Here is a 14,275-nt window from a genome sequence, read left to right on the forward strand (position 1 = left end):
GATGCCTAAGTGCTTCTTACACTCTGGAGCACAGGGATCAGATCTTGCATCTCCATCCCTTGAAACGACCAAGAATTTTCCCAGCATTGGGCCAGTTTTCTGGTGTGAACCCACTGTACCTACAGGAACAGGACAGGAGCCAGCACAAGCTGAATGAAATGTGCCCACAGAGTTTTGAGTGTTGTCTTTGTTGACTGATTGTTCCTAAGGGTTGTGTCCCGAGTAACACGGAATTTCTTGTTGATTTCTAGGGTAGACCTGGACCAAAAGGAAACCCGGGGGCTCGTGGGCTCATAGGAGAACCTGTAAGTCAATTAAGTAGGATGCAAGTCTCACTGTTCTGCCTGTGGATGGTGAGATAAAACACGATAGGAGAAATCTTGTGTTTTACAGTCTTTGCTATCAAACTTCTGCTCTGTGGGTCTGTGTAACCTTCAGTGTAATCCTGGCTGGACCAGACCCAGTTGTACTGCTGTGGATGAAAAATCTCCCCGTCCCGCAGCTTAACTGGGGTCGGACCCGTTGCCAAAGGGTTCTTTGATGTGAATGTATTTTGCAAACCATGGTATCTGCTCCACAGCCTTAACCTGTGTCGTGCGTGGTTGCAGGGCATGCCTGGCAAGGATGGGCGAGATGGAGCTCCTGGACTCGATGGTGAGAAGGTTTGTAAAGTCCTACTTAAACGCTGCAGGAAAGACTTCCGTTAGCGTCCCACGTGGATTGCAAAGCTGCTGGTGCTTGTCAAGAAAGAGTATGACTGGAAAGCTTCTGCTTCTAAAGAGCTTTCCAACAGCATAACTAGTGAAGAAGAGAGAAGTTGCTTCTGTTAATTAATCCCAAGGAAATTCCCTAAAGAAAGAAGACGCGCATATGATCTAAACTCAACCGTGTCCCTAGACTTTGTGGTTCCTATTGGCTGACTCGAGGCCTTCAGAGATGCCTTTTCAGAGCTGTTGACAGAGGCATCTGTTTATTTTAATTGCCTGTGGACAAAGTGCTGTCAGGTACCAGTTGCCTGGTTTTTGAATGGTGATCCCACGGGAACGTGGACCATGTCCTTCAAGGAAGGCTGGGAGCTGCCAGGGGACAAGGGACATACCTGGGAGCTCTGGGCGTTCAGTGGGTGCCCACCTTCTGTAGACACAACGGGTTCTTGGTCCTGGGGAGGGAGACTATTACAAATGCCTGTTTGGGAATGTGTCCCCTGCCTGTGTCAGACCGTTTTCCAGTACCGGAGGGTCCCACCTGACCTCTCGATATCCACAGGGTGATGCAGCTCGCATGGGTGCTCCTGGAGAGAAGGGACCAAACGGACTCCCTGTGAGTATGGCAGTAGGACCCGTCACCTTCAGGGGGTACGGCAGCTTGGCCTGTCTACAGAGACCCTTCCTGGGAAGAGGGGGGGTCGGTTTGGGTGTTGTCACACAAAGGGCTCCATTTAAGCCAAGAGGAAATGCCCTTTTCCCACCATACAAACGGGGGAGCCGTGTACAAGATAGAACGGAAAACATCTGGAGTAGCATCAAATACTAATACAGTGATACCTTGGCTTTTGGCCGCTCTGGCCCTGTTTAAAATTTATATTTGAGAGGGATTTTCTCTTTCATATCCCAGTGATGCTCATTCCTTATGCAGGAAGGTAAGAGCTGGGATACAAGTAACCGTACTTGAACAATATCCTGAGCTCTGTCCCTGCTTTATGAGTGTTCGTTGGCAAAGTGTTTCATCTCTCCAGTCTTCCAACTATTTAAATAGAGGTAGAGTATTCCTTTCTTCCTGTCTTACAGAATATTTTGAACGCCCCTGGAGAGAGGTTTCTGCTGTGCAAAATGCTGCTGCTGTATTTGTATATTCCCCCTTTGCTCTAATTTTCCAGGATTAGTGTACATGGAGCTGTTAGTGCAGCCAACAAGAGGGGAATTAAAGCCATAATTTTCATGGTGGAAGCTGCAGAAATGTAAATCCTCCATTGCTTCAAGCAAACGTTGCTCCTTGTGTGTCAAATCAGACCAGAATAACAAATCTAATAACTCCACTTCAGATATTGCTTTAATATTGGGGTTGGGTTTTATTTTTTTCAGGGGCTGCCTGGAAGAGCAGGTATTAAAGGCTCAAAGGGTGAACCAGTAAGTGAATCTTTCTAATGGTGGGTACTGGTGGGGAAGCTACTAAACGTGTCACCTGCATCATTATTCTTGTTAATCCTCATGCATGAGATAGTGCTGCAGGAAGACGCTTCTCCCTGCATCAAGGTGATGAGGAAATGAATGAAATGGGGTGTCCTGAGCATCCCTCCGAAAGAGCAGCCCTGTCGCACGCAGCCAGAGATGGGCTGCAGTGGCACTGACCTGGGGCTGGCAGCTCTCCCTGCTCCCAGGACAGGACGTACAGCTCATCTGCTCTTTAAATGTCCGTGAAATGTTCTTTAAATATCCATTCTTTAGAGTTTTCTCTTCTTGGTCTTAAAACTGTAAAAGTTTAAAGCTGTTTTTATTTCCTGACCCGGGTTCTGACTCCCTCCTCTGTTCATTCTCTGAAGTTATGCCCTAACTGAGCATTTGCTTTCTCCCCTGCAGGGCAGCCCTGGAGAGATGGGAGAAGCGGGTCCCTCTGGAGAGCCGGGCATCCCTGTACGTATCCCCATCACTTACGCTTATCGTGAGCTTTGCTGAGGGTGTTTTAAACCAAGCCGCGAAGCTGGGGCTCGTGTGCTGCTTCCCTGCGCCAATAAAGCTGTTAATAACACGATAAGTGCCTGTGATACACGGGGATGAGCATTCCCGAGTGGCCCTACACAAGCGGGGCTCGTGGATGGGGCAGTGGGGCAGGGAATTTGGCATTGAAATAGCCTGGGATCCAGGAATCTGGCTTGGCAGTGGGTTGGGAAGGGTGGATTTGTGGCTCCTGAATGACTTTGGTGACTGACGGTGGTGTTCTTGCCAGGGCGACGTTGGAGTTCCTGGTGAGAGGGGTCTGCCGGGACCCAGAGGAGCAACTGTAAGTACAACGGTGCTCGTAAATCAAATAGATACCAAAGTCGAGTTCAGTACCTGGGATCAGTCTCTGGATAAAACAAAAGGCCGTGTTCTATCTTGGCATTGCCTCTGGGGAGTTTTGGCCACAGAAGAATGACTGCCCCATGAGTGGGTCGGGTCCTGCTCTCCCTCGCAGCTCCATGCACTTGCAAAGTTTGGCAAAGAAAGCTGTAGTTGTCCAAGGGGGTTGTGGAGCTGCTACAGTCAGACGGGAGAGACGGGACAGTCAGCAGTTCCCTGACTGGGCAGTAATAATCAGGTTCAGCTTGTGCTGAATTTGAGTCATTAATGAAGCAAAACTCCTCTGATGTTACTGCGACGTGCGTTGCCACCAGCACGTGGAACGTGAAATCCCTCCCGTTCCTGCGTCGCGTTCCTTGGAGCAGTAGAATTTCACTGCAAAACCTGAAGCCGTACAAGCAGCAAAACGAGAAACCCATCATCGGGGTGAATGACAGGGGCTTGAAAAGGGTTAAAAAGCTTCAGACCCGTTGGGAATCTGGTTTTCTTATCCATCGTTACATGCTTTTCCCAACTGCTTGAAAACGCCCCGAGGTTCACAACCGTGCGGTGGGTGCAACACCTGAACGGTTTTCAGGTGGGGAATCTCCTCCCACCCAGCACCGCAGCAGCTTTATCTTGCTGGGAGCTTGTCAGTGCGACCCCTCAGGAAATAATCCCCCCCCCCCGCCCCAACTCCGGCAGTTTGCACTCCTATTCCATGAACTGAACAACCTTTTGGAAGCTTTGGGGTTAGGAACGGTTGAGGTCCCCAGCGGAGCATCTTATTCCAGCTCTCATTGCGTTCCCTGCATCATCTCGGAGCCTGAGAAATGAAAAGCAGCAGGAGTGGCACCGCAGACCTGAAAATCACTGTCCGGCTGCCCGCTGTGTCCCCCCTCGACAGCAGAGATAGTAACCAATGATACCAGGGTGGTAACAACCTGGTTCTGTTCACACCCCTAAAACCACTGGGATACCTTCCATTGTGTCGCTGTTGCGGTTGCACCTGACCTTCCGGTGGTTTTGTTGGGCTTTTTTTCTTTTCTTATTTTCCCCCCCTTTCTTAATCTCATTTTGAAATCCCGAAGCCTACGGCAAGGCTGAGGTGATTCCTGGAATGTGCCGCTTGCAAGAAATTGAACAGTGCAGTGATTTATTGTTCATGAGCAGCTGCTCTTTAAGCTTCCAAGGAGAGGGAAATCAGCCTTAGAAATAAACTAGATTAATAACCTTTGGGTTTATGTCTGCGGTTTTTCATCCAAACAGCTGGCCCCACAAGAGGTATCCTATTATTATTGATAATAACCAAATGCAGTCGAGCTGCTGGGATTGGGGCAGAACCTCTGCCCCGGCCGCGAGGGCAGATGAACCTGTGTTTATTTCTGATTTGTGTTATTAAGAGTCCTAATTTCTATGAAATATCGTTAAGCCTGGGCTAATCTAAGAGTTGCAGGATTTGTCTAGTGTTAAGGCTGTTTGGCTCAAAACAATCTGACTTTCTTTATTATAGAATACCAAGGGGTTCTTCCCGCTCGGAGACTCTCAGGTTCTATCAGGTCCCATCACTTGTAAAGGCGCCGGTGCGGTGGAGTCACTCTGGGTGCAATTTAACATAACTTTCTTTGAGAGTTATAAATACAAAAGCTCCGAGTTCCTCACTGAATTGCAGACGCAGAAATGGAACCAGGAAGGCAGTTCTCTGGCTTCATTTCCACCCTTCTCCTGGGCAGAGCCTGGTCTCTGCGCAAGGTGACAGCCTTGAGAGCCCGGCAGGGATAAGGGCCGCTGCTTTAGATCTCACATTGTCACACGTCACACCAGGATTTCCTCTTTGTGAAGACCAGAAAAAAATTTGGGACACTGTGGATGCTCAGATCCCAGAGAGAATTTGTAGGGAAATTAGGGAATTAGTAGAATTAGGGGAGAAATCCTTAAGGAAAGGAGAGAGCTGCCATTTAACTCATGCACCCCTGCGCTCCAGGGGACGGCTGGTTCCCGGGGGATGTGGGATGGTCCCTGCTGGCCCATCCTCTGCCTGCAGGAGGACGCAGGCACTTAATTAACGTGCCTGTGTATGCGGACGAGGGACTTAATTCATGTCCCTCAACAGTGCACCCGGCAGAGACAAAGCCCAGGTCCCACCTGGTGACAGAGCTTTGCCTGAGGCATCTGTTTCAAGAAGATGCTTTAAGAGATGGGATTTAGACGCCTAAAGTACTTAGGGCTCTTTTCACCCAAGATTTTTATTGCATGTGATTTTTCTCAGTAGAAAGCAATAGAGACTCCTGACGGTAACGTTCTAATGATCATGCTCTGTCTAATGAGCCGCGCTCTTAAAAGCACCTGCACTAACAGCATAAGGTGCTTTTTCTATATCGCTGGTACAGAATGTCCAAGCGAGTGGGCGCAACTGCCATTTTCCATGGCCAAGGACACACAGCACGTGTTTTACGGTGGTTTCTTGCAGAGCTGGATCAATTCAAAGTGTAATATTGGGATCACGATCCCCTTTAACGTACATTGCCTGCGCTCTGTCATGCTGCCACCTTTTGCTGTCGCCGATCTTTACTGCTCGTGAGTGTGCTGTGTCACTGAGCATTAATATATACAAATAATAATAATAATTAAGCTCAATAAACCCCGAGCACCACTTCACAGTGGCTCATCAGGTCCATCAGCAATGCCACTGAGCCACGGGAGCCAATTTAATCACCCAAGTGACTTACTGGGCCCCGAATTTTCTTACCAAAGCTTTTCTTCCTCTTTTTCAGGGCCCGCTTGGTCTTCAAGGCCCCATGGGAGCCCCCGGTGTCAGAGGTTTCCAGGTGGGTACTCTGACCTGGGTAATTCAACGCGCAGTTACTTTCCAGGGGTAGTTCAACGTGCATCACGTCCTGGCAGGCCACTGTTCTGCAAAGCTCTGGCCAGACACGTGTGTGATGGCAACAAGCGACGGGAAGAAATGGCCAGAACCAGATCGACACCTTCATCAACGCAGTACCGTAGAAGAAGCAGGAGGCTGGATAAGCTGCCTGCTGGAACAACGTATATTTAGTATTTGTTTGCAAAGGAAGGGCTTGGGTTTGACCTCTGTAAAGACACCTTAATTCCCCCTCGATCTGGGGACGCCCAGCCTGTGCATCTTCAGTCAACTCCTCCTTCTGCTGCATGGGGGAGTCGTCTCATATTTTGTCCTCCCCTCTCCATGGGAGTGTTCACAGCCAGCGTCGCTGTTTCCCCGGTGAAACCGGCTGAAAACCAGTGTAGGGTGGTACCTTCTGGGAGCATCACTCGATCAGGAGCTGCAGCAAAAGACCTGGAGCACTTTGCCCGGGTGGCTGAAACGTGGTGGGACAGAAGTCGGTGAGCTCTTCCCACCAACGCAAGCGGTAGCAGCAGTCAGCAAGCGGTCCCTAGGTCCTGGGTGGGGAAAGGAGAGAGGACATCGAAGACAAATGACCTTTTTGAAGGTGTCATGGAGAGTGGTGAACTTTGGGGATGCCAAGGTAGTCAGGGTTTCCTGGAACTTTAAGCTGTAGCTCTTCTTTTGTCCTTTTCCTAACAGGGTCCCAAAGGTGCCAGCGGTGAGCCTGGCCTTCCCGGTCCAACTGGAATTCGTGGAGAGTCAGGTGACAGGGTAAGGAGAAGACATCTGTAACCAATTCCTGTTCGGGGGATGTGAAATTAGAGCGTAACGGGGTCCCCAGACACGGGGTAGCTGAAGTCACCCCAGCAAGCACGAGCAGGGTGGGTAGAAGGTGGGTTCCTTGGGTGTCCCAGCCCGTCCTCTGCGGCTGCGATGTCCCCGAGACGGACCCTGTGGGAGGCAGCAGGACTCGTGCATCGCGTCTCTGCCGTTCCCATCCTTGCTTCCATTTCGGTTCAGCAGCTCACGCTATTTTCAGACGGCAGGAGTTGTTCAGAAGAGACTTTGGGCTCCATTTCTAGCCAGAATAGATGATTGTTCGGGATTTTTCCTGCTCTGTGTGCTGATTTCGCCAAAGCTTTGCTCCCCAGGAGCACAGGAGAGGCGATCCACGCATTTTTGTTATTCAGGTGCTTGGTTAGGATTTCTGGACTATTTTTTTTTTTTTTTTAAATTACAGTTTACTCAGTGATTTTCTTTCTGAACAGCAGCACACACGGGCCCCGCACCTCAGAATAAATGCGGCTTTTTATTTAAATGAGTTAATTCTCATTTAAAAGAAGCCAGTGGGGTAAAGTGAATGACGTTTGTTCGGGGCTTGCGGGAGAACAGTAGCCGTGTGTTCGCCGGCTCCCTCCACTCCAGCCTGAAGGTGAAATTCCTGTGTAAGCAACGACAGCGGCACCGCGGGGGTTTCACAATGGCCCTTCTGTGCCGGCTCCAGGCGGGTTTAAAAGAGTCTCTTGGAGGGACCGTGGGCCTGGAAGCGCAGAACAGGAGGGTTATTGTGGAGCTGCAGGGTCCTGACTGCATTCGGGGCTTCGTTGCGGTGAAAAAAATGTATGTTTAGAGGGGAAGAGGCCCCTGCACGGAGCAGCCGGGTGTCCAGGGAGCTGCTCCGAGCCGAGGGAGGGAAAATGTTATGCTTAAAGTGAAATAAAATATAAGCTAGGTTTTATTTCTGCCTCTGAAGTGGAGTGTAGTTACTCTGAGTTGTAATTGTTGATTATTTCTTAACACCCCAGCCGGTTGAGAGCTTTCCCCCAGGAAAACACGCTGTGGCAGGTTCGGGTAACGCTGGAGACTTTCCACCTCCACGTACGTGATGGGTGCTCAGGGTAACGTCCAGTTGCCCGCCCAGTCCCACCGGTGTCGGTGACAGCCCCGTGTGCCCGGAGTCCTCCTCCCCGAGGGCAGCAGCGAGGGCTGTGCCGGAGATCAGCACGGCGAATTTCCACCCGAGATTTGGGCTGGGAAGACCCTAAAACCTCCCAGGCTGTGTCTATAGCTTAAACAAACAGCCTCTGCTGCTGGGGGTGGACGAGGAGCTTTTAATGATTTGCTTTCGATGCTTTGCTTTGGTGCCAGCCCAGGCTGCTGGTCCCCAGGCGTTCAAAGAGGAGAGCTGCAGATGCAGGGTAAGTACAGTTACACCCTGCCGGCTGCCGCAAACCCACCGTGCTCTCCTGAAATCAACTCTGGCTTTTTTTTTTCCCCTTTGGAAAAAAAAAAAAAAAAATATATATATATATATATATATATTCCTGCAAGCCTGATTTAACAGGTCCTGATATGCTTTTCCACGGTCCTTGGACTGACTGTGGCCAGGAATATAAACCGGCGTAGCAGCAAATGTCTTTTCTTGCATGAAAAATACAAGAGGTTTAATGCGTTTGACCGTAAGATCTAAAATAGCATTGAGGCGACACAGAAACCATCTTGTTGGAGCGGGACACTGGGGAGGGGAAGGATTTGACTGTTATTGCCGAATATTTTTCCTAAGGATTTTTATTAGGATCGAATTCCTGGGGACTCGGGGTGCTGGCAGCCGCCCTGGGGCAGGGTCTCTCTCTGGCATCAGCGGATGCTGGGCAGAAATGTCAGTTGTGAGGGTGGCCGGTGGCCGTGGAGCTGGTGGTCCCAAAGTCCTGTGGCTTGTTCCTGCTGCTAGGAATTATTACTGCCGTGAATTACACCGGTTTGAATCCAAATCTTTCGGGCTGAGCTTTTCATGAAGGGATTGTTCCTTGCGGGACACGTGTCTTTGGTGACTGAGCCGGGTTTTACTCCGTAAACTTTCATGGGACCTTCGGACTCTGGGAAGCTGGAGGTATGAATCTGGGTGATAATGTTCAGAAAAGAACGTATCGCCTTTGCCATCGGCAAACGTAAAACGGGAGTTATAAATAGCCACAGCAATTCTTGCAATTCTACATTCCATGGTCTGTTTTGCCAAGAGTTATTTTTTTCTTTAATAGAAATCCACCCCTTTTTTTTTAAAAAACTTATTCAGTGCTTGACTTGAGCAAAATGACATGCCCTTGTTGGATGTGTTTGTCCTCCTCGGAGATTCTGTTCTGCAGATCCAGTTATTAAAAAAAGGTCAGTTTGCAGATGCCAGATTGATGAATGTGCTGTAGAAATCCCGACTGAAGGGTAAAATCACTGAATTTTCCCATGTGGATTTTGCAGTAGAGAAAAGATCCTGGGGTTTCTCCTGAGCTCCTCGTTGGCTCTGCTAAAGGGATCCACCGTCACAGAGTTGGGCTGAAAACGTCTCGTGTCCTCTCAGTGAATAGGAGTAGCTAGAGTTAAAGTTGGAAGGATTTTTCAAGGTGCCTGAATTATCCCGAGGGTGATAATCACTTCATCATCTAAATGTGTTTCGTTCCTGTGGCCGCGTTGTTCTGTGAATCTCGAAGTCAGGAGCACCGAACTCTAAATCCCCAGGAAAACTGAGAGGCTGATAAAGCCTTGAAAAACCATCCTGCCTTTTTGCCGTTGGGGCAATAAATGTTCTCGTTCCGTTTTTATACCGTAAGTAAATTCAATCTCCTCCTCACACCTTCAGGTGGGAAAGGCAGAGATCAATTGCCCACCGGTCTCATCCTGGACCCCGTCCTTTAATTTGTGAATTTGTTAAATTGCTGTTTCGGTCATGACAGCGCGATGACAATAATGAAAAGCAGAGGGGCAGAAATAAAAGAGATCCATCCCCCGGGACGGATGAGAAAGATGAAACAGGTTTTGAAGAGCAGGATTTAAAGCACATAATTCATTGTAGTTTTATTCAGGAGATTGAGGAGGATGGTGTGAAAAAGGCCAGTGCAGGTAACCTGTGTCAGGCAGGTGGGGAGCGGCGCGTTGACCATCTCAAGGAGGTCTCTCTGGTGTGGTTGGAGGAGGACGTGGTGGGCAGAAGACCACCAGGCCTGAGCTGGGAGGTCCTGCCTGGTCTGGGAGCTGCAGCTGCTTCATGCTGCAGGCAAGAGGCCTGAGCAACTGTCCTACAGCACACAACTGGCTTAAAAGGATGCTTAAAATCTCTTCTTGTTTTAAAGGAGCATGAATAGGATTTAGTCCCTCCTTCTTGGCAGTTGGGAGACTCATTCCCAAGCCCTCTCTGAGGGAGGGAATGTCTGACCGCAGCAGGAATTCACAGGAAAATAACAGTTTGAGCTCACTTGCCTTCTTTCTTTTACTTATTCTCAGGGTCCTGTTGGTGCTCCTGGTCCCAAGGGTAACCAGGTAAGTGAAGCTGCTCTTTCTCTTGGGATAACTCGTCCCTGCCATAGTCCCCAGAGACACTTAAACCGTGCCCGAGGTGCAGCCTTTGACAGCAGAGCGTCTCCCTTCCCTCAAATATCTGGGCCAGGCGCCACCAAAACCCTCTTTGCTGCCGTTTTCCCTGCGGTGGTGACAGGGACGGGGTCGGGTCTAATGGAGACGTAGGAAAATGCTGACACGGGTGCCCGAGACCGGCTGTTTATTCTGTCCCCACGAGGGCGTGCCGTGCGTGAGCCCCTGGCATCACGTTCCTCCCACGTGGAGTTCGGAAGCGCAGCTTTTCGCTGAGCATCAGGGGCCCGATGGAGAGGGTTTGTCCTCGCCCCAAAGCCCGGCAGACCAATGGACCCATCTCATCTTGTACTTCCTGCTGCTTCACTTCCAGGGTTGGATTAATCTCAGTGGTCAGCTTTTGAGCCGGTTTTCATCAAATCTGTGACTTACCTTAATGCGTGACTGTGTTTTTGCAGAAAACACACGTTTTTCCAGCAAATGTTTCTTGTTTTACTTACCAGCATCGGTGTCTGCGCGGTCCCTGTTTTGTTGCTAAGGGAAAGACCGACCTCACCTGCATTTCTCTTGAAATGACTCTTTGGCTGTAGAGAAGAAGTTACCGTAACAAAGTTCGTTATCTGCTCTAATTGCTGTGTAATTAAGCCGGCTCTGCAGCAGAGCCTTTGGGGCGGGAAGCGCTGCCCGTGTGACCAGGGTGTCCCCAGCGATGCTGTTGGCTTAATTGATGCTCCTTGTCACGGCTGGTAAAAGTAATGCCACCAGAGCTTCAGCTGCCCTTACGTCCCCAGAGAGGGATGGTCCTCACCAGGTGATGGATCCCTTCTGTTTAAGGGTGGGATGAAGCCATTCTGGAGGTGACTCTTTCCACTGAGGAAGCCTAGGGGACACCGTTAGATGGGACACTGAACCTTTAGCTGTCATTGCAAACTCACGTTCTCTGTGAGACCCAGAGCTGGGGAACCTGAAATTTAGATTCCCCATGAGAGAAATGCCAACGCCAGCCTGGGGGTGTCTTTCCTGGCCACCCCGTGGGGGCTGTCACCTGTGTGAATTCAGTCTTTCATCCCAGCACCAGCTTGTGCAAAGGACACCTAGTCCTCGTGCAAACTGCTTTCCACCACGAGCACCACTGTCACCAGGGGAACAGGCTGCTGTAGAGTTCAGCTTTGGGAGGAGAGAACTTCCTCTTGCTGGAGCAGCTGTATAAGTGCCAAGTGTCCCCATCTCCTGCAGGAGCTGAGGTTACCCATGTCTCAGAGTGAGCCTTGCTGTCAATAATCTTTGTGCAGTGTTAATTCTGGTATCTCACCTCCAGGGCATTGCTGGAGCAGATGGCCTCCCGGGTGACAAAGGAGAACTGGTAGGTGTCCTCGGATTCAGTGGAGCTGATTCCTCAGATGATAGATGGGTCTAGATGCCGTGTTCGTGTCACCGCGGCTTCCCGGAGCCTGGGAGACTGGACATCAGATGCGCATTTTTCTGAATGGATCATTCTTTCCTATTTCCCTTTTCTTTTTAACAGGGTCCCTTTGGTCCCCCCGGGCAAAAAGGAGAGGTACGTGTCAGACACCGCGGGCTCGTGCCCGGAAGGGTTTGGGAGTAAACGTGCTTATCACATCTTTTGGTGATGGATCTCCATAAACTACGTTCTGGCGTTGCTTCCTAGAAGCACATTTTCTTCGTGGCCATGCTATAAAAGCCATGATAATGACAATTTTCTTGGGGCATTCAAAACATTCGAATGTGCTCGATTGTTTTGCTGCAGCAGGGACTCCTCTTGTCACGACCTGTATTTATAAAGTCACCCCTACAATGTAAGAAACGTTCGTGATCAGCCAGATCAGTTAAGGAAACCCAAAGAAAGGCTTAACTAATGCCCAAGAGAAAAGAATGGACCGTGTTTTCTGTTTTAAGTGGTTGGGGTTTTTTATTCTTTCTTCACCGCAGCCAGGAAAAAGAGGAGAACTTGGTCCGAAAGGTGTCCAAGGACCTAACGGGACAGCTGGAGTACCGGGGATCCCGGGACACCCAGGACCCATGGGCCATCAGGGGGAGCAGGGCGTTCCCGGCGTCACGGGGAAACCGGGGCCTCCTGTAAGTATCACCCGCTTGTGGGGCGCAGTCGGGGAGTCCCTGAAGTCAATAAGGAAAGGCCAGAGAAGCCCCAGATGAAATATCTGACCATTAAAAGGAATCTCTGCCATTAATGTGACGGAGCCGCTAAATTGAAGCCGTCACCTTTTGGAAAGGGGAAAAACCCACCGCTCTTCCCACGGGATCCTGCGCTTCCCACCGAGCTGCTGGGAAGGAGTTTCCCCTCCCGGAGGTTCTGTCGGGGCCGGTTATCCATAACGTGGTTTGTGTAAGGACAGATCCTTCTGTTCATTGCAGGGCAAAGAAGCCAGTGAGCAACGTATTCGAGAACTCTGTGGGGAAATGATAAACGGTGAGTGTTACCGGGAGAAACGGACTTTATTTGCCGTATTTAGCAGGAGATGAGGAGATCCTTGAACATGAGATGGCTCCTGAGATTTGTTAATTTTTCTATCTTAATAAGAAAAGATACGTTGACCTTTAACGTAAGGAAATTATTCCAGAGGTCACCTTGTCGTCTGGGATGTCCTTCATTTTTCCAAAATTAGTATTTTTGAATGATTCATCCTGGTGCTATTCAACGTGTGCCAAAACCAGCCTTGAAAGAAGCTTCCCACACACTTGTCTGCCCACAGCCGGGTCGTTCTGAACTCCAGCTCCTCCCTCAGCCCCCCCGGCTCCCAAAGAGCCCCCCTTCTCTCAAAACTTACCGTTCTGCATCTATGGTCATTGTTTGGGACGCAGTTAAGCTCTGAAATATTGGTTCAGAAAACTCGTTTTAGTTATCATCTTAAGTATCATTTTCTAGAATACTTGACATCTTTTAAAGTGGTTTAGGAAACGGGAGGTATCAATGGCTTGGAAACCGGCAGGTTTCTGACCAAAATCTTCCTCTCTGGAGATGTAGAAATAAAAATAATAAAAAAAAATTGCTGAAAGGACAGAGCCGATGTTCCGGTTCCTTCTGCCAGAGGCGGTGAGGGTGTAGGGGTGGCAGGGCCTGCCCTGCAGTTCCCAGGTCCTCCCTCAGTTGAGGACACTCAGTGGCAGAGGACAAACAGCCAAGAAAAGAGTGAAAATGTCAAACATGCCGTTTTTTAATTGTTCCTTTCAGACCAAATCGCCCAGTTAGCTGCCAACCTGAGAAAGCCCTTGGCTCCTGGAATGACGGGTCGTCCTGGCCCAGCTGGTCCCCCAGGTCCTCCCGGCGCTGTGGGAAGCGTTGGTCATCCCGGTCCTCGCGGTCCCCCCGGATACAGAGGGCCGACGGGAGAACTTGGTGACCCTGGGCCCAGAGGTAAGTCCAAACCAACCTGCTTCTCCCTTTTTGCCCATGAGATAAATTGCAAACTTGTACCAATTTCCGGAAGAAAGGTCAGGCCCTGGGCAGCTGATGTGGTTCTAGAGGGTGGGTTTGAGTCTTTAGGGTGCAGCGTAAGCAAAGATCCTACCTAAGGACGTCCTGAGGACTCCGAGTTCCTCTTGTCTCTCCCCTTCTTTGGACCCGGCTGTGGTACACAACTCCCTGCTGAAACTGTCTATTTTTGATTAAGGTGACACTGGCGAAAAGGGAGATAAAGGACCTGTTGGTCAAGGTATTGATGGGCCTGACGGCGACCAAGGACTTCAAGGTAAGGCTGTGCATGTGACTGAATAAACCATGATAAAGTAAAGGCTTAAGAGGGAGAGCCCTTACAGAGGAAGCTTGAAAGCTCCAGCCTGGACCACCAGCTGTGGCCCCCAAACCTCAGCTCGTGTCTACGGGTGAAACAAGAGAAACGGGGGACAATATTTCATTTTACCAGAAACAACCCTGCACCTCCCAGTGCAATGAGAGTGTAGAGCTGGTACTGCTCTGTACCTGGCTACAATCCCAGGTCCTAAATCATGAATCCTTCATCGGAGGATTCAAAGA

General features: G+C 49.9%; 1 protein-coding gene across 1 annotated transcript in view; it reads left to right on the forward strand.

Annotated features, from left to right (window-relative positions):
• Positions 1-14,275, forward strand: part of COL9A3 (collagen type IX alpha 3 chain) — a 35,206-nt gene that overhangs the window by 20,274 nt on the left and 657 nt on the right. Inside the window, exons 17-31 of the mRNA XM_074157105.1 lie at positions 252-305; positions 609-662; positions 1,267-1,320; positions 2,082-2,126; positions 2,577-2,630; positions 2,944-2,997; positions 5,810-5,863; positions 6,604-6,675; positions 10,177-10,212; positions 11,582-11,626; positions 11,789-11,821; positions 12,214-12,360; positions 12,658-12,712; positions 13,475-13,657; positions 13,914-13,991. Of these exons, the coding sequence (XP_074013206.1) occupies positions 252-305; positions 609-662; positions 1,267-1,320; positions 2,082-2,126; positions 2,577-2,630; positions 2,944-2,997; positions 5,810-5,863; positions 6,604-6,675; positions 10,177-10,212; positions 11,582-11,626; positions 11,789-11,821; positions 12,214-12,360; positions 12,658-12,712; positions 13,475-13,657; positions 13,914-13,991 (1,018 nt within the window). The remainder of the gene's footprint in view (positions 1-251; positions 306-608; positions 663-1,266; positions 1,321-2,081; positions 2,127-2,576; positions 2,631-2,943; positions 2,998-5,809; positions 5,864-6,603; positions 6,676-10,176; positions 10,213-11,581; positions 11,627-11,788; positions 11,822-12,213; positions 12,361-12,657; positions 12,713-13,474; positions 13,658-13,913; positions 13,992-14,275) is intronic.

The sequence above is a fragment of the Numenius arquata genome, chromosome 12 (genome assembly GCF_964106895.1).
Source record: "Numenius arquata chromosome 12, bNumArq3.hap1.1, whole genome shotgun sequence".
Taxonomy (NCBI): Eukaryota; Metazoa; Chordata; class Aves; order Charadriiformes; family Scolopacidae; genus Numenius; species Numenius arquata.